This window comes from Numida meleagris, chromosome 2 (assembly GCF_002078875.1).
Source record: "Numida meleagris isolate 19003 breed g44 Domestic line chromosome 2, NumMel1.0, whole genome shotgun sequence".
In the NCBI taxonomy this organism is placed as follows: Eukaryota; Metazoa; Chordata; class Aves; order Galliformes; family Numididae; genus Numida; species Numida meleagris.
Window position 1 is genome coordinate 122,239,266 of NC_034410.1, and position 26,335 is coordinate 122,265,600.

The window sequence follows — 26,335 nt, forward strand, 5'->3', positions numbered from 1 at the left end:
TCTACTTTTTACTGCATCTTCACCTATGAAGTGAATTGTATGAAGTAGACATGGAACAATTTCGAAGTATTTTCTTTTTAATTCTTATGTTTCAGAAATAACACACTTCCTTGAACTTAAGACACTATCTAAATCTTTACATTCAGAACTGATGTTTTGTGTCAATTACCTGCAGAGAAAGATAAGTGGGGAGTATTTTCCAGCCTGAATGAGTAGATTCATGTTTTATTTACGCTACACTTTTCGTGGTTTTCTTTACACATAAGAAGGGAAGAAATACAGACACCTGTTCATTTGTTTGTAGTGACAATGACAGTAAACCCTAATGAGTGGCCTTCAGACATTACAGAAGTAGGTCCTCTACCATTCTACCTCTTTTTAATACAAATTAGTTTTCTCCATTATATTTTTTATTTGAAAAAATAACTAATGCTTTTTTCACCTTGCTAGTACCGAGATAGTAATATCTCTATATTGCCAGCATTTGTTACGAATTCCTTTTCTGAAGCTAAGGTTATTTGTAATGTTCTACTGTTTCTCAAGAGCAGCAGCTATAATTCTTACAGTAATTTATACCAAGTACACCGCAATGCCTTTATGAAGCATTTTTTCTGTTCTCTTATTTATTGACAGATTTTTTTTTAATTACAACACAATGAAACCATGGTAAGTACATAAGATGCAATAGTATAAAAAGCCATTTTAACCCTTCCCTTGGTTAAGACACTTACAGCAGACGAGAACTGCCCCACCCCAATTCCCCCTTTCTCAAATGAAAACAAAATAAATATAAATTAATAAATATAAAACAAATCACTGCACAGCCCTTAACTCTTTGATTGCCATGGCAAGAACCATAATGATGATTCTAGCATGTGACTTTCTGTGGTTAAAGGTTGCCGCAGCAGTCAAAGGGTTATAGCATTGTAAACATAAGTACTTTCTTGAAAATGTTCAGTCTTGTTAATGGTCTACAGCAATGAGATTATTATCATGACCCCTTGACCTTTAATGACACAACATTATAAGGTGTTAAAGAGATAATAGCTTGGTGAGCTGTTACATAGATTAATTAACCCATTTTGTTTAACAATGCAATATGAGGTCTTGATTTACTAATAAAAGACAACTTGTGTATAATAAAACACTGTTCAATGCATTGATCGATAAAATCAATGAAAAATATCAGTCTAAGCACCACAAAATTTTGCCTGATAATATCTGACAGTCATAATACACTTTAGCACCATTTAGTCAGCCTTGCATTTGCACACAAACAAGCTTTGTGTTTGTCAGTAGAAGCTACCTGAAGGAATAACATATGTCAGTAATAAAAAGGTTACTGTATAGAATGCTGTGTGAGCCAATAAAATAAAATAAAATGAAATAAAATAATAATAACATGAAATTTAGTTGCAGAAAAAAATAAATGCTCCAGTTATTTTGTTAATAACATAGATTCTAATGAGCAAACATGGTCATGAAATGTATGGGGCTATGCAGAGAAAAGGAACACAGATGAGAAAATTACAACACACAGAGAAATCACATCCGTATTCTGCCTTATATGTCAGGCTTTTTAAAGTGAGCAACAATTGGGTTGTTCAAGAAGTAGAGCTTGAAAAGAGTTACTGTTTAACATTGTGTGGGTTCTACAGTCATGTTATGAATAAAACTACTTTCAGAGATATCCTAACAACTCTACCTTGTCTTTACATGAAAAGTTTGTTCCTTCTTTCTCAGAGGTGGAGGACAAACAAGCATATCATGGTGTGAGGAGTGAGAAGAGACTCATAAGTGTATTAAGTTCTAGCTAACATACTGGAACCAGAACAGTTACTTCTGGAATTGTAGGGAATTAGGTGGAGGAAAGAATGGCAAATAGATGGAAAACTGAATCAGCTGCTAAAATCACAAATAACACCCGATAGACAGAAAGAAAAAATCATGTTCTGGTAGATATAAAATTATAGCACTTGGATAGAAAGTAAAGTGCATGTTTGGAAAGTAATGGAAACAAGAATGTGTATGTAGCTTGCAAAAAATGTACCCTTTTGTACATAGCCATATCAAACTCTGACTGCACACAGACAAAAACAGCCATACATGTTAGTCAGCCGCTAACAATACTAACCACCGGACTGTCAGGGAGCCTCGCCTCCCTCAAACATCTTCTGAGCATATAGGAACACTTATCACGCGCAGTAAACCTACAGAAGTCAAACACTTGTACCTTTCTAGGGAGCCTGCTTTAAGAGGGGGATTGGACTAAATGATCTCCAGAGGTCCCCTCCAACCTCTTCAATTCTGTGATTTTATGTTTCTCTGCAAGCTGTGACTGAACTGTGTAATGAATCCCACTCCCAGCCAACAGTATCAGATGAAAGAGAGACCTCTTCATAAATATGTTAGTTGTGATGCCTAAAATGTAGGATGCTAATGCAAGTAGGAAAGCTTTCTGCCATGCAAGTCTGTTGTGTAACAGCAATAATTTAATGATGGTTGATGTTTGTGTATGAATTGACTTGTGGTAGAGAAAGGAGTACAGCCCTACAGTTATTGTTGGAATATCCACACATAGATCATAGGCTTTGGAATGCAAAGAAAAAGGGGAAAATTTAAAGACAAGAACTTGAACAACTGCAAATAATACCAAAACATTTAAAAAAATGCAGATTTCTAGACTTCTCATCTTGCACAGAAAGCATGAATGTAAATATTGAGCAAAGGCTGTCATCAAAAACAGTTAAGTCTTTGTTGTTACATTATTGTACACATTAGCAGTGGAACAGCCACGAGATGCAAATATTGAGCCTATGATGATCAGTGCTGGCTGTGTCACATCATTTTAAAAGAGTTAAAGTATGGCTGTGTCAATGATGTCAGAGACTTTAGAAATCTGAAGTGACTAACTTCAAGTTCAGCTATTAAGGGTCTGGATTATGAACAAGATTTACTGAAAGACATATACCAAGTTCCTCAAATGTGAATATGACGTGTTTTTGAGAAGGTACTACCTTTTCACCATAGGCAAAAAAGCTACATGTTCTAGTGATAGACTGTAAAAATTTACATGATTAATGAGATGTACAACTTTTTTTTTCTTTTGTCTGTAGAGCAAATAGACCATTTCTCACCTGTTTACCAAGATCAGATTACATCAAAAATTAGATTGATCAGCCAGGAAACATGTCAAGACTGAGTGGAAAATTAAAAAAAGAAAAAAAGGGGGGTGAGGATCAGAAATTGGAAGCTATTCATCAGTTTAAATAACGAAATAATATATGAGCTGTCCAGAGGTCATAGATTTGTTTCTATTATGTCAAATGCTTCAGGACTCAGATATCATGGAGATACATGACTGAATTTGGACTAATGTAAGGAAAGACTTCTTTCTCCTTATGTCTCATCCAGCAAAGTACTTCAAATGACAGTTAACTAGGTGGTTCTAATTTTTGAAAACAAAGCTAAGAACATTTCATTGCGACTACCTTTTAACATAGATTCAGGATGATGCTGCTTTGAGTAATCCTTTCTTGAACTATTTACAATTGCAGCAGATACGTATAGTGCTATATCTCTGTATTTGTAATCAGATTTGGAGCAACTGTACTGAGGAGCCTTTTTGGTTGACTGCTGTATAGCGGGCAATGACATCAAATGCAGAATTCAGTGGACTTTCTAAAGTCTAACAAGTGTTCTTTTGGGCGATCAATAGCACTTTTAAAGCCATCATCAAATTCCTGATAATATCTCTTCTGCTTTAATTTCAGTAACCAAGGTAGTGGGTACATGCAATTTTCTGTGGTGTCAGTCATCTTTGGTTCATTCTGTACCTGTCAATTTGTTTTTGCACTTGCAATTATAAACAAGTGTTCTCATTCCTTCTCTTACATTCTCCTAGAAATGAAAAACAGAAATGCCCTTCTACTGCTTTTTCTGTGTCTGTCTATTGTCTTTGTTCAAAAAACATAGTTGGCTTTTCTGTGGATTTCAAAATTTGTGGTAAGACAGTTCTTGACTAATTTAAGTTTCCTCTGAGAAAGATTTCAGTGGTGTGGCCCTAAAATCTGCATTTGTAATCACTGTAAGCCAAGGACAACCCTCTTCAAAGCAATGCATATTGATAGCAGATGACAGCCTGTGCAACTTGTATGATAAGAAGTGAGATTCATAGTCCTTGATCTATCCTATAAAATGGTTTCCATTCAGACACAATGGTAATAGTATATATAGATGGTATAGATGGTAATAGTGAATGACGCTCTAAGTACAAACTTATAAGCATGAATTGACAAGAGATGTGAATTGGTTTCAGAAACACACGAAGATGGATGTTAGACATGTACCTATTGACAATATTTCACCAAATGCATTACATAGTGCAAGAACTGAGGAGAGATTATTCACATCACACACATTACTTCAACACTGGATTCCTAGTCAAGACTAAATTGTATTGGGCATAGGAATCTCAGGTATTTCTGTGAGTTAAGTGAGTATTAACAGTTAATGTCCTGATAGTTTTTTTTAATTTTCATCTGCCTCATTTTTCATGGCCTGAGTTCATAGCACGTCATTGTATGAGGTAAAATGCAACTATGCAAACACAAGCCAAAGCGATGCCTTGCAGGTATGAACTGTATTTTGTAATGATCATCTAAAACAGTGCTGTAAGTTGCTGATGATGTCTTCTAAATACACTTAATCACACGTACAATTTCCTGATGTATATAGCTCAGCTTATATTCAAGCAAATTACTCAGAGCTGACTTCAACATAGTGATTCCATAAAATACGAAGATCATCAGTATGTGTGCACTGTCAATTTTATGGCAATAGCCAAGCAATGCATATGTAATATATGCATCTCTGTTTAGATTCATTGTATGCCTAAATAAATATGGGGCTGTGCATTTCAACTCAAATATATCAGTTGTACAACAGAGCTTTTTTGGGCTATATGTAATATCATGTAATTGTTAGCACTGACAAATAAAGAGTATTTTAAACCACCACTTTACACTACTGTCCAACCTTTTTTTTTTCCTCTTTGAGGTTGTGCAGTTGTAGTGAGGGAACCAAAGATTTTTCACACCTTGTACATGAGTTAGTACTGCCTGCATGCTGACCCTAAGCACTGTCAGCTTCCACAAGACTAACAATTTTATTTACTGCCATGTAAGTCATAAAAACATATGTAGACTGAGTTTAAAACTATTCCAGCACGTGATAATGGAAATATGGTTTAGAAACATCATTTTCTGATTTAACACACTACTCTCTGCAAGGGGTGAACCTGTCTCAACATGCACTGATTGGCACAGTTACAGTGTGCTATTACCAGTGCATAAGTAATATAATACTTCCCTAAAAACTCTTCAAACTCTGCTGTCATATTGTTAAGGTCTGAGCAGTTACTGCAGGAAGCTATTTTATACCAGCCTTCTGTTGTTAATCCCACTTCCCTGAAACCCAGTTCTCAGAATGATGGATGGGTAAATGGATGATCCAGAACATGTGCATGGCACAAAGTAAAAGTGATTATTTAATGTGTCAGTGCCAGATGGCAAAATGAAGAGAATGCTCAGTATATATTTTACTGCAAAAGCAAACACTTTTTTTTTCTTCTGGGGCATGGAAGACTATGAATTAAGATATGCTGAGAGCTCGCCAAGAAGATTAAGTGTGTAGTTGTAAAAAGGATGTGATGCAATTTCATAGGGTAGAGATGGCTATTAGCTAAATGGAAAACTTTGCTTTATGTAGTGGCTATTATAACTATCAGCTGTGGACAATGTGATTTTACAGAAGCAAAGGAAACCATGCTGTGTGACTGGAAAGCTTTGTGCCATAATGAATGGCTGCATATGTAATGGTTAGTGTTTATGTAGCTTTATGTAACAGCAAGCAGCACCATACTGCATGCACATCCAAGTGCAGAAAATCCTCTTTAGTATGCTAGTTTGAATCAACAATTCTTCATTTATATCTTATCTGTCTTTAAAATTTATTTCAACTATACAGCGAGCAGACCAGAGTAATACTTAAGGCTCTATCTACAGAGCCACCATACTCTCACATCCTCCAGAATGTCATACCTCAACAACATAACAGGCAGCTGCAACTACAAACTGAATATAATTTGTAGATGATATGCTAAAGCTTATGAATACTGAGAAAGAAAACCTGTTTATCATGTATATGTTCAATGCTATCTATGTACTTTGTAATTTTGAGAACAAATGCTAGCTGTGGTCACATACCGATGATCCTTTCAAAAATGAACTCGTGATTGTCATTGTGCTTTCCTATTTATATACATATACCAAATATCATACCATACAGAATCTATGCTGTCTAACACTAGAGTCTACCTTAGATCAAATGTCAGATGGAGCCAAACCACACCAAGTGATGGTATGCATTTGGTGTTTATCATACACTTTTCAGCGTTCACTGCACTGCTGACAGTATCGTTCTCTACAAGTCTCTAACATCTCTGATGACAAGTCACAAGAGTGGATTAGATAGATTGGTCTCACACACTAATTTTTTCATGAGATCTTTGGCAGACAATTCAATGATTTAAATGTATAAACCAGAAATATTAATTTTATGATTATATGTTATATGGTTCATTTACACCATTTAGCCAGCTGTGTAACTGACATATGTTTAAGCACTCTTATCTTATTTGAACCATTCTATCTGCAGTCTGAGGACTGTGAGCTAAGTATGCTTAATGTTACAGCGCTGGTTTATCTGTGCTATAGTATTGTATTCAATAACAGGTTATCTGTTCCTTGACTCACAGAAAATATTATTTGATTTACAGCATAGCTGAACACCTAACTAGCCAGTGACTTTTGTTCCTTCCACTGATAATAATGATTTTTTCTTGTGGCTCATAAGGTTGCAGTCATCTATTTACACTTCTGGAAATAGAGCTGTCCAAAGACAGTCCTGACAACAACAAATGGTGACAAGGAGCTATTGTTCTATAATGGCTGCATCAAATCTCCCACTGTTAGAGCACATGGCTTCCTCCACGTCTGCAATTGGTAATAAAACCCTGGCCTCATTCAGAGAAGATATGTGAGCCAGAACAGAGCAAGCCCCTGCAATCATATTGTTATTCCTCACCTTGTGCTACCTCCAGTTTAGGCTGCTAATGGTGTGATAGCTTGCATTTCTACTTTCTTGAAAATGCAGTGTCTGGAACATTCACCATTCAATTTGCTTTGTGTCTTAAGTGTTGCACTAGCAATGGTTCAAATGTGAAAACAAACAAACAAACAAAAAAACAGAATAGGAAATTTAGTGCTTCCACTGCTATGCACCCTACACACGTTTTTCTAACCAGTGAGATAAAATTCAATTCTATATAATTTGGTGCCAAAAACTACATTTAACTGACATTAGGATTGTGAAACAAAGCAGGAAAAAGCTGAAAATTAAAAATTAAGTCTTACACTCCACTTTTAATCCACAGTGCTTATGAGCAAAGGAGTCTTGAGAGGTGAAGTACACTGCCAAGGGAAAGCATAAGTTTACCCCTTATGTTTGAGTATATTAGTTTTTGTTTCATTCATTAAATTAGCCTTTATCTAGTTTTTCAGTTGTTCCCTCCCTTTGCCCCAATTTGAAAACAGAAAAAGAACAGAAGTTCATAGGAAGATTTAAAATTTGTATTACATTTATTCAGGAGACTTGAAATGGCTCCTTTGGAGCCATTTGAGTCTCTCTCCATCTCAGCCTATCCAGTAAATATACGCTCAGTTTTTAAAATGTATTTTTTGAAAAAAAAAATGGTGTGTACAGTCAATAACCTTTTCATAGTTTTATACATTAAAAGGCCAGAGGAAACACTGCTATCATCTGCTCTGGCCTCCTTCATCACACAGACCATAGTACTCTGAAGATACACAACCCTGTATAGCCAGCTCAATAGACTGTAATGGATTAACACAATGCATATTCAGTTTTGAACTGTTCCACAGTACAGACTGTTACAGTAGTAATACGGAAAAATTTATTAAAAACTTTAAGAAAAAGGTAATGGCACATGAGCAGGAACCCAGATTGCAGAACTCAATGTATTTTCACTTTGTTAGTGCACATAATTATAGGCCCTGGTAGAAAAACAACTGTTTAAAAAATAACATTGTTTTAGAACTTTTACTTGTTTGAGTTCAAAACTAAATCAGGCAACATCACTAATTTACTCTGAACTTCTATAATATAAAGTCAGCCAGTACGTATTTCAGAAATTACACCGAACATAATTGCTTCTACGTTTTACTTACAGCAAACCTTTATGAATAAAAATAGGAGTATACAAGAAAATTGCTGACACAGTCTTGCTCTGTATGACATAAACATACCAATATAATATTACTTTTCCCTTTCTCTGTATTTAATATTTATGCACTTTAGAGTAAAACAAACCAATCAACTTATATATTCATGTATCTATGATGTACCATATACCAAGCACTAGATTTATCACACTTACCTTCCTGTGTAATTAAAATTAAGTTTTCCAAATGCAAACATTTTTGGTTACCTTATCAAAAAACAACAGTCAACATGCTCAGCACTTCATTACTCTCAGGGAAATAGTTGCACAAAAAGTTTAAGTTGCCGTGAAAGATATTTCAAAATTTAAGTGAAAGTTTCAAGTGAATTTAAAAAAAAAAAAAAAAAAAAAACAACAACAACAACAAAAAAAACCAAAAAAAAAAAACCAGATGAGATGCTGTTCTACTTAAAGATAATATAAAATCAGTTCCCCTGTTGTAGAGGAAAACCAGTTGAAGAGTAAGGAGTAGTGTTAGTATTTTTCCACCAACTATCCAAGGGGTGAAATTGGAACAGGTAAGGAATCAGAATTTTGTTCTGTCTGTAACAGAAAATAAGTAGAGTAGTTTGCTGACAATAAAAAAAATGGATTAAAATATGCATGTATGTGTGTGTATGCATGCATTTATAAATACACAAATGCATGCATACAAACACATTCATATATGACAAACAGGCATAGAATTCCAAATTCACCAAATGAGCTGATGTGCAGTAAATATCCTATGTTATTTAACTGTGAATTAATATATATTTTCACCAACAACTGAACTGGATTTACTAAATAATGCTATGGGTTGATATTGGTGCAATTCTAACCTACAGTATGCAGTTCCTCTACAAAACATCTCCAAAATGCCATCTGCATTGCATACTTGCTGAAAAACTATATCTTTTTTTTCTAATCTTCATTTTTGTTAGCTGTTACATATGTATATCTGTTTATGCTCTAAGAAATAACAATTTGCAATGCTTCATAGCATGCCACATGTTCATAAAGTAAGTTCTCAAATCAATATAAAATCATGTAATTGAACAAAAAGGCATACTATTTTTCATGCTATGCTCAATATAAATATAAATTCAAGGCAGTCAAGCTATCCATTACCAAAATAATAATAACCATAATATATACGTATATATACCTACACTCTCTAAAAAATGATCCAGTTATGTGAATTAAGAAACCAGTAAGAAATTGGCTGAATGTAGTACAAAAGTCTCATTTTATGTAAAAGCCAATACTGGCCATTTCAAGTATTTTAATACTTTCCTATAACCTTTTCATTAATAACTAGCTATTTGTAGAAATGATAATTTTATATGGAAAATTGTATTCAAGTTAAATAAAAAAATCACTTATACTGTATTTCATTTTTAGAGTGTGCATGTATACATAGCAAAATACCCTTCTACAGATCTATTATAAATATTTTACTTTCTGTCTTTTCTTTCCTAAGAAAACATTTCAACATTTTTTTCTCTAGTTTTGGATAACGTATATCAAGCCTTTTATGAAATAAAACCCATCTTAGTTCATTAACAGCACCAGATTCCATTCCACTTGTGCCAGTTTGCAAGTTAAAGGTCAAAGAGCAAAGACATAGGACAGTACACGTTAAGGAAATTTAGACAGTGAAGCTGTTCACAGAAGACAATGTTTAACTTGGTAATGACAGTCAACAGGTCAATAATCAAGTTCAAGGCAAGCTGTTCATTGTTGCAAAAGCTACTCCCCTCAAATCCTGGCTTTCATAAAAAACCAGGTGTCTGACTTTTAGGGTGCATCATTCTGACCATCTTTAGTAAGTTCACAGCCCAGTGACTGTAAAGCCTTTCACTGCAAGAAGCAGCTCCTAAAAATCAATAAAGAGGTCTGTCAGTTGCTGACTTTTCTCTAGGAAAAAAATATTGATACAAACCTGCTCTGCAGGTCACATGAAAATGACAATACTGCTGTTAGCACAAATTACACAAAATGACAAAATGCTTTGGTGGTCCCTTGGCTCTGTTAGTGACATCATGTTTGGCTAAAGGCCAGAGATTTGACTAACCCTTTGAGAACTATAGTGAACATGCAGGGGAACACCAGAAGGTACTCATGCAATATCAGAGTCGTCATTTTAGTTTTCCTTTGAAACTGTAACTCTATCTCTGCAGAGGTAAACTGAATTATCATGCAACATAGTTTAAAAGAGAAATTCAAGATGCTTAAGATAAAAGGCTAAACTATAAAACTGTAGCCGGTTCAGAAAAACCCTTGGTAAGTGGTAGAAGATACTAAAATAGGTTAGGTTCCTTTAACCAGAAAGAAGCTGGTAAATATAGTTTGCTTTCTCTTTACGTTACAAATGCTTTTCTAACAATAATGCAAGTAATTAAAAACACTCGCAGTCACAGGAAATCTGTTTTAAAAAAACTGTTTTTCTTTTAAAACCTCTATTTCCCAAACACAGTCCTGTAATTTAATGACAATCAAGATTAACATCCAACAGACTCTGAAAACTGATGCAATAGTTCTCAAAGGGTTACACCAAAGTAATACCAGTGTCAAGTTTCTCTATAGCATCACTGTTACTTTAGTTCATTGAAATCCACTTCAGAGACACACTACTTTTATACCATGTGTTGGAATGAGTACTCCTGACAGACCTGTGAAAGGCCTGGGACAGTTGGCTTGGTACAGCTTGGGAAAGATTATGCAGGAAAACCAACCCAAAAATCAAACAAACCAATAAAAAGATTCCACTAGAATATAGTGATGAATATAAATGAGTTTAAAACATTGAGGACATAGCCCAGAGCAGCTGTATAAAACACAAAATGGATGTATTATTAAGGCTGTTACTATATTGCAGATATTTTGGCCCCTTGTATGTTGGAAAATGGCTGTCCGAACAGTCTGAAGTCCTGCATGTTATCCGGGTCTCCCACCTGACAAAACTGGAAGTAGGAGTATAGGACTTTATCCATTGCAGACAGAAAGCAATCCTCTTTGGAGACAAAGCTGTTTTGGGTCTTCTCACTTTCCTGAAAGTTCCACTGTGAGTTGTTGTGTTTTTCTAAAAAAATTGACTTTCAGCAGAAAATTTTTCAAAGGGGAACAGGCCTTAAGGGAAAAATGTAGAAACATTGGAGATTTTGTTTTTTTCCTCTTCCTTACTTAATCCTGATAGTTTATCGGGCATTTAGCGTGCAGAGGAAAGGCCTAAATTGAATGACAAAGAAAGACAAAGGACTGAAGAAACAGCAGATACTGTGTATCATGGAAGCTTCCCAGCTGAGCAAATCACCACTCATGCGCGGGACAGGCAACCTCCTGGGTTTTAAAGATCAGCTTTGTTTCAGACTGACAGATGCCCGCTCCTAGCTAGGAAACTGCAGAACAGCTCTTGTGTTGAATCTCAAGTTACCACAAACTCCTGGGAGGGAAAGAAAAAAAACCAAAACCCTACATCACACCCACTCTTGCATAGAGCGTTTGCAGTACAGTATGTGGCGGGGTGTTCCTTTCCTTTTGAACTGGAACACAGTGTAAACCAAGACAAGGAGGCACAAGGCCAGGATGCAGGGAATGACAATAGCTATGGCTTTCACAGTGCTGGCTGTGTTGTCCAGTTTGATGACAATGTCAACATCATCTTGAGGGCTGTGTCGGTCTTTGTCTCGATCTGTTGGTCCATCACAACCCATAAAATCCTTGAGGATGGATCTGGGATAGCCAGGTTCCACTCTGAGCATCTGGTTGTTGAATTTCCAGTACTCTTTTCCTTTGTAGAAATATGTGAAGCCTGAGGAAAAAAACTGAAATTATTCATGGTCATATCATGTAATCTATACTCAATGACTGAAACTACTATTATTAAATAATTTTATCACTAAAAAGATAAAATACATGGCGAACATACCTAACTGACAGGCCTTTCAAATCTTTCCAAGTTTCATTTCTTTACTATTTCTAGAAAATTTGTCATCCTACATCTTTTTATTGAATAAATGGGGATTTTATTTTCCCCCATTTCCACAAACAATAAAAGAATTCCAGAGAATATGAAATTTCACAGACTGGGGTCCAAATGGTTTGTTTATTCATTGAAAACCCAGCTGGAGCTGAAATAAGCATGGCCAGGTCTATTCTCTTTGAAGCATCCCAAGCAGTTCTGGATGAGACATATCCTGAAATAAGTTTCTAGCCAGAAATAAGAACTGTCTCTCTTCAGTTCCACTTAGCTTACAGCTGTACTTCAGAAGAAGGAATGAGGAAAAGCAGCTTTGCCAAGAGAAAATGGCATATACAGATTTAAAACTTCTGCACAGAGCTGATATTTGATCATTCAGGTGTAAATCAATATTATTACCACACATGCCTAAATGAAAAAACAAAACAAAACAAAACAAAACAAACACACACACAAAAAAAAAACTCCCTGCCAAAAATCTGTATTACTTTATTATTTGGCATTGGTCTGTCAAGAAACAAACCTTCAGGATTCATGAATTTCCACCTACTGTTTATAAATGAAATGCAAACTGCTGGATAAGTTATATCTAGACAAATTAGAGAGCTGAGCAATCACCAACCACATGAAGTTTAACAAGAGTCAGTGCCGGAATCTGCATTGGAACACTGGCTATCCATACAGACTGGGAGTGAGATGCTGCAGAACACCCCTGCTGAAAGGGATTTGGCAGTGTTGGTTGACAGTAAGTTGAACATGAGTCAACACTGTGCCCAGGCAGCCTGGAAGGCCGAACATATCCTGGGCTGCATCAAGCATGGCATTGCTAGCTGATCAAGGGAAGAGATTGTCCCACTCTACACTGCACTGGTGTGGCCTCACCTTGGATACTGCATGCAATTCTGGGCACCATAGTACAAAAAACATAAAACTATTAGAGAATGTCCAAAGAAGGGTTATAAAGATGGTGAATAGTTTAGAGAGTAAGAAGGTGTACATGACGAGCAGCTGAAGTCCCTTGGTTTGTTCAGCCCAGAGAAGAGGAGGCTGAGGGGAGACCTTATTGCAGCCTACAGCTTCCTTACGAAGGGGAGTGGAGGGGCAGGCAGTGATCTCCTCTCTCTGGTGACCAGTGATAGAACCCAAGGAAATGGAAGCTACAACAGGGGAGGTTTGGTTTGGATTTCAGGAAAAGGTTCTTCACCAAAAAGGTGGTCAGGCACTTGAACAGCCTCCCCAGAGTGGTGGTCATGGTACCCAGCTTGACAGAGTTCAGTCAGCATCCAAACACCACTCTCAGACATATGGCCCGATTTGCAGGCCATCCTCTGTGCAGTCAGGAGTTGGACTCAAGGATCATTATGAGTCCCTTCCAACTCGGGATATTCTATGATTCTATGATTCCATAGTTTTCATTCACAAAGAGAGATACATGTACTTGAGTTCAATACAGAAACCTTATTATGGGGAATCTAATCAAAATGAGAAAAAAGATATAAATACATATACGCATACATACAGATACATAAATTTATTTTGAATATAGATATTTAGAAATATGCCTAAAAAGTAATTGAGGGAACAGAGCAGAGGTTATATCCATTATATATGTGTGCGCACACATGTTTGTGCTCATTTCCAGATATATACATATATTTACAAACAGTTTTTGAATGTAATATATGCAGAATATCATCAAGGCTGACCTACTTTCCAGTAAAATCAAATAAGACAAATAAAACCAACACATAAAAAACTCCAGTCTAGCCAAAATACCAGAATCCAAAGATGATTTCTACTTCTGGATTAAACAGGGACAAAATCAGGAAGCAATTAGACATACTTCTGGAAAAAAAAAATCCATAACACATTATTCAATCAAGTTAGAGACTGAAATAGTAGATGGAAGTGGTCCATACAAGGAAATATTTTTCGTCAACTTATTAAAATGAAATTAAAATAATATGGCAATACATATGTGTGCTGTCTGTGAGTAAAGCACAAAAAACTCAAAATGTACTAATAAATAAATCATAAATGCCATACAACTTTTCCAACAATGACAAGTGATCACAAATGCTTCTTTTTATTTCTGAAAAAGGGATCTACATTCTGTGCAGCTGTGGTCTGTCTTGGCAGCCTGCCATCAGCCCCTGGGTAGCACCGAATTCTCATAAGATGGTAGAGATTTTGGCTGCTGTCATTCATTTGGAAGCATGGACAACTGTGATTCTAGATTCCTGTACGCGATGATCCATCATGATCTAGGTAATAATATTTCATCCTAACATCCCAATCATTTGCATTTCTGTATCATGTGTTTAAAACATTTTTCATTTAAATAGATTCCTAAGGATATTTCTGTTCAGACAAAGACCTTTCTTCCCTGTCCTGGTTGTTCAGAATGAAGGTAGTAGCTTCTAACCTACTACAGCCAACACCTTGTCAATGAAAACAGAGATATTCTGTGGTTAGAAAACTCATTCTAAGACATAATTCAATTCCACAGAGAACAAATAGTTCAGTGAATTAAGACAGACAAAAACAAACAAACAAGAATGGAAATTATGTTTACTACACTAAATGGGAAAGATTTTCCCCCTTCACTGGGTTAAATGGTACATGCAAACATAGCTTTTACACAAGAACAAGTTCTATAGCACGATATATTTCCTCTGTTCATAATTCAAGAATATCTCCATTGCTTAACATAAATAATCAATTACTGCTTTACTACAGTACCTTACATAAAGGTTGTTAGCAAATTATTAAAGCAAAAAATGTGTTTGCATACCATTTTCTTTGTGGACAAAGGCTCCCTGAGGCGATTCTGGGATACCTTTCCAAATTGTGATTGGTTTGGGATAACCAGGGTCCATGGATCTCATTTCTTCACTGTACCTCCAGTACCTGTTTTTTTTTTTTTTTTTAAAAAAAAAAAAAGGAATGGAAAAAAAAGGTATTTGTAACATAGATAGCAGATAAGTAACATAGTTTACTTAGTGCATAGTTTCTTGCTTCTAACACATGCTATATTCAGTAGCCGCAAATGGGAACATTCGAGTTCTTTTCTTTGAAGATACTACAGATAACAGAGAAAGTAAAACTATTTGCCAACAAGATAACTGTTTCATGTTAGCTGAAGAAAAAGATTTTTGCACTCTGACATCTACATTAATGTGTGTTTCACTTAATAGTCACAGCAATTCTGATGCCTAGGACTTCCACACAGTGAAACAGAGAGATGCAACATATATTAAAAAGGTCCAGAATATTTGAACTAACATTTTAATCACAAAACTGCCAGCATCCTAAGCTTGATGCCCTATTAATATGCATTCATATTTTATTATCATATCATCATTATATAGATATAATATTAAAAAAACACTTTTTCTGCATCTCTGTCTGCCAGCCTTTCTCCAGTTTATAAAACCTTAGTATGCAAATTCTAGGTAATCTGAACTTGGGAGAAGTATTTACAGTAGTTATTTTGCTTACAGAAAATGTTGGTACTTTCTTTGTCCTTATGCAGCTGGCTGAATTTCTGTGCACATCTAGCTGCTTGGTTCTAAGAAATATCATACTGTCTCTCAAGCATCTCTGTTTATTTTGATATATTTTGATTGGCTTCACTAACCTAGAGCATCTTAAATTTTACTGGAGATTTATATTTCCAAATTCAGCTTTATTCAAGTGAAAAAATCATCTAGAAAGGCAGCTACACTCCATTTCAGGTCATCCAAAAACCAGAGAATATAATGCCAGCATTGACAACTTGCTCATTGCTAAAATCTTTAACCTTTTCCTAATTTGAATCATTTCACTTCAGCTTTTAGAAATAGTTGTTATGATATTTCCTGATATATTCAAGAGTTCTGGATGATATTTTGTCCCTGTGAAAGTACTTAGACAATTCATCTCTTGATCTCCCTTTTGAAAAAAAAAAGAACAAAATGGACTGAACTCCTCTGTGTCTCTCCTTGTAGGGCATTTATCTGGCTTTAAATTCCCAGTGAAATTAAAGTGTGGTAGATCTGGTAAATTATACAAAGAACTACTTGTACTCATTTTTTTCTTTCTAACGCATACATTATTTTAAAGCCTGATATCTAAATATAGTTGCATGTGCAGCAATAACCAGCCAACAAAGCAATGCTCTTTAATTTGAATTGAACATCTTTCAGAATTTTCATGGAGAAAGAGACAACATGTATAAGCAGCAAGCAAAATTCTGAAATCAATACTATTGCAGATAGTTATTACTCATGTTTTGACTCTGCATTGCTTCATCTTTTGTTTGCATCCTCTCTTATCACATGTGCTTGTTGTATCTCTGTGTTTCTATGTCCTCACTCTGCTGAGTTTAATATTTTGTTTTCTAATCTCCATATTTACCTTCATTTCTTCTTCATAAATTATCTTGTTTTTTCCTCTACCCCACTTTCCCAGAACTCTCATTCTTTCTTGCATAATTACACTTACTTTCCTTTCTTCCCTTCCAGCCTTTTCACATTTTTGAGTTCCTTTTACTAGTCTATTTGTTTTTCCATATGATGGAAACACGCAGTCCTATAGGACTTTCAAAAATATAAGTCGCCATGTCATTGAGGACACAGTCAATAAACACTTAAAGCTCTGAAAGCCTTGTCTTTTCAGCATTGATGAGAAATCCTATTAGGAAAGGACTGAACATAATACAATTTCTGTGGTCTGTTTTGGAATAATAAGCAAGTCTACAGGGTAGGGAAAAGCTTAATTTTGATTCTCCTAAGTATGACTAAAGTTCACAAGCAGACTGCCAGTGACAACTTCAGTGATTTGAGTTTTACCAACTACATAAATTGTGTTACTATATAAGACTGATGAAGTAAGAGAGGGAAAATAAATGAAAATGAACTGCATGGCTTTGGAAAAATAACATTTTGAAAATATTTGCTAAAACATGTTTTTTCCTGTATTTACTGTACTCTGTTTTCTTAACAATACTCTGAACTACAAGGTGACTAAGCTTTATGAATGAAAAATATTCAGTTAAAAGTGCAAAAAATAGAAAGGCATAAACAAAGCCATGTGTCAAGAAGTGCAGCAAGGCTGTTATCATCTTGTCCTACACTATTCAGTTCTAAAGACAGGAATAAGAGAGGGTAAAATGTCTTTCCGTAGTTTTTTGTCCCCTCTTTTGCTTTCATAAAATTATTTGGAAGAATTATCTGAAGTGTTTAAATGGATCATTTCGAATCATAATAATGATCAATACATGAGTTAATTTAGCCATACAAGTATAATGATATCATTTACTATTTGAACTTCTATATCTTCTTTATTTTTCAATTTTATAGATAATATTTGATGCTTGATATTCTATTGGTCTGTTTCTTTCTCTAACCTTTGTCCAGGTTCTTCTCTGGGGCTCTTTTACCAAAGAGCACAGTCAAAACAAGTGTACACATCCCTGAGTTATATAAGAAACATGGTTATTTTGATTATGGCATAATGTTTTGGTTCCCTTTTGTTCCTACCTCCTGCCACTACTCAGCTACATTTACACTATACTTTTTTCAGGATCAGACCAGCCCTATTGTAGGTGTATACATACTACTAAAACCAGCAGAATTAAACTCCTTATTAAGAAAAAAAAATGCGATCTAAACTGTACACATTGAGAAGCTTAGTGGAATATGGGTTTATTCCCACGCATAGTCAATATCCTGTAACAGATCAATTATCTTTGCGAGTTTCATGTTCTTCAATCTTCTTACATACAGTAATGCATTTTTATCCTGCCAAGTTTTATCGTGCTTGTTAGCTCTAAGTAGAAATTTTCTTCATCAACAGATGTTTTTTCTGAAAGTCCATTTAGTTTTCTGTTTCTACCAGCAGTATTTTAAGGAAGTGTTTGTGTATGAAAATACAAAAGGATGCTGATGAATGAAGGAAGTACAGGCCCCATAAGATTCCTACTGCATATACTTTACCAGGAGCATGGAGGTGAAAAACTGTTATCTGAAAATGAACTTGCATGAAAGAAAATTACAAATCTCAACAAGATGAAGAAAATTATACAGATGTCTTGCTTCACTTTGGAAATATCTGTTTCAAATGAAACATTTTTCAAATTCAATGAAATATTTTTCAAACTCAACCAAGTTTTACTTTGTTAACTACCTTCTTTACCATGAGTGTTGGAGAACTTCTTTTTTCTTTTTTCTTTTTTTTTTTTTTTAAATAGCTTTAACAATACAGTTGGTTGTGGCACTCTGTATTGCAATATTATAGTTCTCATAAAAGATGATTAATTGTAGTGTGCTAAACGTATCCTATGATGTATGTTAAATTAATTTCTTGAGAGATCCAGTAGTACTACTAATGTCTCAGAATCCTAAGTACTACACAACAATAACAGCAACAATTGGACTTTTAAAAATACTAACATAAACATTAAAGTAATTAATAAAGAACAAGCTATTTCTGAGTATTCTGAATACATGAATCAACAAATATTGTGACACCCCAAATACGGGTAAAATCCATCATTCAAATAACATTTAGGGCTTCAAAAACTAATGAGTTCTCTTGATATTTCTATAAAGCAGAAAAATATTCTTTCCCTCATTTTTACAGATAGGAAAAAGAAGACATAGAGACAATAAGTGACTATTGAAAGTCTGTTTCAGGACTCAGATTTCACCAAGATTTTATCTTGCACTTAGAGTACCAGATAATTACATTACCTGGAGTATTTATCTTTAAATATGCCACAACTGTGACTTGCCTGTTGACTTTGAAATCATAATTTTCTACTAGAAAGAGACACTTCATTCCAACATGCTAACATTAATATAAGAAATGTGAAAACAGTGTGGCCCTCAATGCAAGTACTAACTCCATCCACAGAAAACACTGAACTGTTGAAGTGGCTTGGCTTTTTTTGAGAAATAGTGCAAAAGATTAATGCTTAGTTGATATCCATCAAACTGCTTCCTTGAAGAATTCCTATACCAACCTATCTCCTTTGAAGAAGTAGGTTTTCCCAACGTCTTCCCACCAAATTGCAGAATCAATACCATGGGAAGGAATTCCGCTTCCAAGTGTTATCAAATCATGAGGATACCCTGGCTGGAGAGTAGTGTCCTTGAAAACCCAGAACTTGTTACCTGTACAAAAGCATATATATATACATACATATATGGGTGTTAGTCCTCAGAACTTGCAGTATTGAAATGTACACATTCTAAAGAAAGATTCCCATAGGGCTACAGAGATTCTGCTAAACACATTGAAATGAAAAATGTTATATCACTGCAAATAACACAAAATAAAATGCATCTTACAGATACTCCATATTTACAGAACAGCTTTTATTCAATAGGACAACATAGTATTTTAATACCACCAGTTTGGGAATCAAGCTCAGAGTGCTCTGTGGAGAGTGATGTAGTATATTTATAGTAATACTATGTGATAGATTTATGTTTCATGAGGAAAGAGTTATTTTTAAGACAAAATGAGATAAGATAGCATACTAATAAATAAGAAGTAGAAATTCTTATATAGAGCATATTCTATTATTACTCCATAATCTTTTTCTCTCAAAAAAGTTAATTTACTTATGCATAATGTACAGGCTATTTCTGAAATAACTGTAGATGTAACAGTATTTTTTCATATCATATATTCACATTAATACTCTTAGTATGGTCTAAAGACTGGAGACTGAGGTTCTGATGACTCACAGGTGAAAATCATGTGCTTCTGAAATTAATGAAGGGTTGCCTTTAGTACAGCAACACTCAGGTTGAATCCCTACTGCTGCAGTTACTAGTTCAATATATTGTTTATATATGGGCATTCATGTCTATAAAAGCAGAATTTGCACCAACATTTTCCAGTATAGGCTCCAGTGTACCTGTTTTTGGAAAGTATGCTTCCTGCGCTCTCTTCTGACTGGATAGCTTGAATCACCAGCCCACAACTCCAGTTTGTTCTAGTTTCCTATCAAAGCTCATCTTTCTCACTGTACATTTCCATGACTCATACCACTCACTTCATGGTCTCATATTATAAGCCTTTAACCTTATGCTATCTCTAATAACTCTGTTGTCTTCCAGGTTCCTTCCTAAGGTCCTTTCAACATACTGTGTCTTCCGATCTATTTCTGCAACCATCTTTTCATTTTTACATTTTTGCTTTCTTCTAATTCTTTTTCAAAATTCACTTCTCACCTGTGTCTCTTAGAAAAGACTTTTCTTTCAAACATAGATATTTTGGGCTGAAAAAAAGCAATAAAGACCCTCACATACAGGCTGGAAGGGACTTTGAGCAACAGCATCTAGTAGAAGGTGTCCCTGCCCATGGCAAGGAGGTTGGAGCTGTGTAATCTTTTCAAATCTACATGATCCTTTCAAACCCCAAATATTCTGTGATTCTCTGATTCTATGGCAAAAAAAAATATTTTCCTCAGACACATTTAGAAAGATATCCTAAGAGGTAAGATCATAGCTGTTCATAGTAGTCCTATTTACCTATAAGGCTAGGCAGGCTGTTACACAAACTTAAGATGTTAAGGCACTGTGTTGCATAAATATTTTAGAAGGAAATGCAATATCAGCTCAAGGATCTAGGATCGGGCGTATGCCAGCCATCAAGAGGGAAAATCCAGAAATCTATTTTGCATCTGGTTTTATATTTTAGCTGTCCCTCAGTGATATTAAATATGAGTTTAAAGGGATTTTTTTTTCATCTCCTTGTTTGTACTGTAGTGATTTAAAGCATGCTTTCATTTTATCACAGTTTAATTAGGAGAGGGGATATAGTTTCAGGCCCTCCCATGCTGGGTTTCCAGAGTCAATTTTTTATCATCTTGTTTACAGCTGCTTGTCACCCACTTCCAAGCACAGACACTACAGTTTGTCAACAGATTCATCTTCTCCCCCCTGCCAGTTGAGGGAAGGAAGGGTTCAAAGAACAAATATGTACAGAGCCATTTGAAGTACTGAAAAAAAAAAAAAAGGGACACGGAGATCTAAGAACAGACATGGAAAGCTAAGATCCATGTTGACCTGGAATTAAAGCCTGTGCTAACGTGACATATATCTTTACTAAGATTCCCTAAACGGAATCACTTAAATGTGGTGATGATGATGGTGATCTTCAGTCTTTCACTGTCTCTACTCCCATGTGGTTTATCCTTCTCCCAATTCAGACAACTGGACACAGAAGGCAGTTGCAAATGCAACAATAAGAGAAGTCATGTGTTTTGGATCTTATTAGTTGGTACTTACAGTGCGAACAACAGATGGCATCCAGTGCATGATACTGAGCCAGCTCATTTCTGTTTCAGAAGATCATTCAAAATGACAGCTGTTGCACAGCATTGGGAGGCATATGCCGTGATGTATGTAATGCCATTACCTTTCCCCATGTTTTACAAGTAAAGTCAATTGTTAGGAAATGATCATTATCAGCCATACCCAACAAGTCAAACTCAGCTGTTAACAAGATCAGATCATAGTAAAACAAACATTGGTTGAGTACACACCATTATAAGTGACAGCACTCCTGAGTTAGGTATTTGTTACGTATTCAGATATACTGACGTAGGATAAAGCAAAAAAAGAAAGTATGGGTGTGAGGACACAAGACTTAAATGAGAAATTAAATTGTTCACACAACTTCTTACTAGGAAGCAAATTCTTTTTGGATAAATAGAAAAAAGATAAATTTAACTATATAAAATACCGTATAAAAATTGAGACAGTAGGGCATTGAGATCTTTAACACAAGCGGGCAAGGCTTCTATTGATTCTAAATATAGGAAATTGTATTTAACATTTACACTGGAAGATATGTTTCGTCTGCTACAACTGTGTTGATTGTTAATGGGAAGGTCTGTGTGTAAGAAATCCAAATGTTCCATCTGGCTGCCAGTTTTTACTTTTTTTGTTTGTGTGGAGGGCTTTTTTTGTTTTTCTTTTTTCTCTTCTTAGCTTCTGTCCCTCTGCTGGTGGAAAGTGGGTGGCTATTGATCAGATAAAAATTTCAGAAAAGTCTCAGCAAGAACGAGAAGCATTCAAGCTCTGAGCCACATATTAGAATGAGCTGAAAGTAACTGCAAAAGATGCTTGTCTATGATGAAATTAGCTCCTTTTATTTCTAAATTATATCTATGTATTTTAAAATGTACTAAAAACAAATGTTTAAATTAGTATGCTGTCATTTAGCTCACATGCCACTTGCAGAAGTGAATAGTCAATGCACTTCATTAATTGTGATTATAATGGAAATAAAGAATATATGATGAAACTAAAATAATCATAGTTTCACCCTTCTTATAGACAGCAAACGCCTGGTTAGAGTCCTACACTACGTCCGAGGCAGAAATTCGCACAATTTATTCAACAGGTTTTTTTGTTTTGTTTTGTTTTTTTAAGGTCTGGTTGGTAGGTTTGTTATTCTCACAGAGCTTAATAAAGCACCACATGTTTCATGAATTCCTGCCAACCTTTAGAACATTTCATCTCTCTGCACTTATTCCCTAATGTAAGATCTAATTTAACAACAAGCAGAATGGTAAGGTCACAAGCTGAGAATGAAGAAAGGGATAAAAATGTCAAAATGTCTTACTTTTTTCAATAATGCTTTGTTAAATATCGTAACTGTAAGGAAACAGTTGAGAAAGATGAACTGTGACTGCAGTTATTTGAAGTTTCTCAGCATCTATCTTTGACATTCTCAAAAAAATAGTAGAAATAAAGGCTATCTGCATTGCAATGCATTTCTTAAAATATCAAATATTTAACTACAGGTAGTCTCCAGAGTATTTAACTACGTACTGCCAACTACAAATAATTGTGCAGATTTTAGAAACTGTTTTCATTCATTTTTAGAATCCAAATGCTAAATGGTTGTGCTCCGTGGTTATCAGCTTCAAGTCTCTTGTTCTTGGTATATGCAATTATGATATATGCCTAGTGCAAGACTTGCGCGGGACACAATACATAACCACTACAAGTGCTGTGATGAGACAAATTCTTAAAGCTATTACGGCTTCTATTTGTCTGAAAACAGGTAGAATTTCAATATCTAATTCTGGAAAGCTTTTCTCCAGTCACCCTTGTTTTTAACTTTGGTCTTTCAAACCAGGATCAAGTGTCTTCTTACCAACATCCTCTAATTACTACTTTTGCTTCCTTTTTTCTTATTCTCTTTTTCCAAATTCTTGTCTCTGTTACCACTCTGCTCCATGATCTGACAATATAGTAAATCTACTTTTCAACATAAAATTGCCAATCAGTGAGATAAGTGCAGTTGAATGTTATGACGGTGGCATTGGTACAATGAGTTTTACAGCAGCATTTCTACTGCTCCATTTGGTTTACCATAACATTCAACATAGCAGATGGCTTGACAATTTCATTTTAAGCACCATATAAATTCCCACAGGTACACAGAATAAATTTTACTATTCACATTTCCTCTATTAAAAAGAAAAAAAGAGTATCATTCTGGTGCCATCTTCTTATTAGCATTCAGCATGGACACTAGCAGTGAATAGCAACAAGAATGTAAACAGCTGCTTTCTGTAAGCAGCCGTCCACCAGATTGCTGTGTACTTTACGAGCATTATGAGTCCTAAGAAGGCAGGCCAAGTATCTTAAGCCACCCAAAAACGGGCAAGGATCACTTTATAGCTTTGCACTACAAGCATCCTACTGAAATTTTACAATCTTTTCCCTTGTATAAACAAATATTAATGAAAAAAAAAGGATATGGAATTAGTTTAAATGGTAATGTGTGAAAAAATATTCAAAACCAGGAAAATTTCAAAACCAAAGAATACATTTAATCCATTAGTCTTGAACTTGATTTAACTATATTTTCTATAGACATCTAACACATTATGTGTGATTTCAGAGGCTCCTCAAATATTCTCAGAAGAGTAATGCTAAGCAGGTTTAAACACACTGAGGATAGGTTTTTCTTAGAACAAGTATGGGAGAACTACATTTTTCATAGCAAAAAAGTAAACTATGAAGTTGTTTCAAAGGATCATAAATAAATATTGTATCTTGAACTGCCATCCCAGATTACTGGCATATGGCTGACATTTTACAACATAGCTCCCATTTTAAAAAGTTATCCCAAATGTTTTTATACCTGTATTGTATTGTATTTCTTGTAGTATAAAACAGAAGTCTATTAATATCCTGAACCCAACTGAATGCAAAGAAGTAGGAAAAATCTAGTACTACTACTAATTAAAAAAAAAGAAATTAATGAAGATTTAAACCTGTTTTATCGTTTAAATCAACTATTTCAAACTTGATGATTTCTGTCTCTAAAGGCAAGTATTTAAACAAATCAAATTAGAATAGAATAGCTGAGTTAAGTTGAGTTGAGTTGAGCTGAGTTGAGATGGAAGTGGTCATCAAAGATTATCTAGTCCAACTGCCTGACCACTTCAGGGCTAACAAAAGATAAAGCATATTAGTGAGGGTATTGTCTTCTTTGGCTTGACTTTGGAAGTTCAAGCCTTCAGCTTAGTCAGAAGCATGATGTAGTGATCAGAGTTTATGGTTTCTCCGGATCCTAGGACATCGGGAAGGATCACTCCTTTCCTATCCCAAAGGAGAGTGCATGTCACTTTACCTGCTGAGGGCTGCGTATTCTTCGATGAGGAATTCACATCTTGCCACACCATGGACTGCCAGTTTTGACTCTGGCTTATAGAGGTGACAACACATCTTGTCATCAGTGATGATGTGATCCAGGCAATTGTCACCTTCAGCCCGGTATTGGTTCAATAGGTACTGAAAAACTTGCTAATGTTGTTCTTTTTGATTCCTGTGTGAGTATTTGTGGGACCCACACGGTGTAAACTTTGCGATATTCCAAGTTTCAACCATCATTTCCAACTCACTGAAGCAGATATTCAACTCCATATACAGTTCACTGATAATAATCTGCCAATTTACATGGATGAATTGATTGAGAAGCTCTTCATTTCATGGTGTTGCTCTTGTGCAGGCCCATCTGAAACATGGCTCATCTTTCACGTCACTGTCACCACTGCTGAAATGCACTGCCAACCACCTCACTGTGCTACATCCTCTGTTTGGTCTCCACAAATGTTCAGCAGGAGCTGATGAATGTCAGTGAGTTCCATTTTCTCCCAGTGGAGGAATTCAGTTCTGCAACTTTGCTTCATATGCATTTCTATCTCAGATGCCATTTTGTCAGACTGCCCCTCTTCTGCCATCTGCCACATGGCAACAAAATCTAACTAAATATTGGTGGGAAGGTTGGACCTCTAGTCTAATATCACCAACATCTGCTTCTGACTTTGTGGGCCAACACAGTAAAATAGGAGGCATTACTTTCAGAGCAGCCCTCGTACATAGATTTCTGCAAGCATGTTTCACAAATCAAGGACATATATATAGAAGACTCAGCTGAATCTATCAATTTTCTGTGGCTGCAGAAAAATATGAATTACACTTGTAGACAAATACTATCAGGTAGATATTGAAAATCATGAAGAGTCAGTGACAGAGAAGCAAAAATCCAGAAAAAAAGTTCCTACAAGGAACTACAAGTACTTTTGAATTTTGCAAACAAAGAGATAATACAAATGTCACTGGAAAAACAAAGGGAGGGACTCTGAACAAAAGCTAGCTGAAAAATCCAGGTACATGATATCAAGGCACAAAATCGGTCGGTATAAACACAAACAACGTAAGCTGAGGATAAGCAAGAGAGAAAAGAACATAATTTTGTGACTCATACAAACACAGTACTGTTGTTTCAGCTTGCTTTAATTAATCTTGATTATTCGATTTCCCAGGTTAAAAAAAATTCCTCTTAGTCTCTCTTGTTGTCTTGTAAACTTACGATATTACATATAATAGAATCAATCCATTCCTCTATGGCCTAACATGAGTCAGCCAACATTGGGTAAAGATTTAGGGTGAAGATTCAGGGGATATTTAGGTTAGATCAGGGAAGATTTA

General features: G+C 35.3%; 1 protein-coding gene across 1 annotated transcript in view; it reads right to left on the bottom strand.

Moving 5' to 3' along the window:
* The window catches only part of MMP16 (matrix metallopeptidase 16), a 188,151-nt gene continuing 162,406 nt past the window's right edge, over positions 591–26,335 (bottom strand). Inside the window, exons 9-11 of the mRNA XM_021386792.1 lie at positions 19,330–19,480; positions 15,118–15,233; positions 591–12,155 (exon numbers count right to left, since the gene is read on the bottom strand). Coding sequence (XP_021242467.1) covers positions 11,821–12,155; positions 15,118–15,233; positions 19,330–19,480 — 602 coding nt within the window. The 3' untranslated portion in view covers positions 591–11,820. The remainder of the gene's footprint in view (positions 12,156–15,117; positions 15,234–19,329; positions 19,481–26,335) is intronic.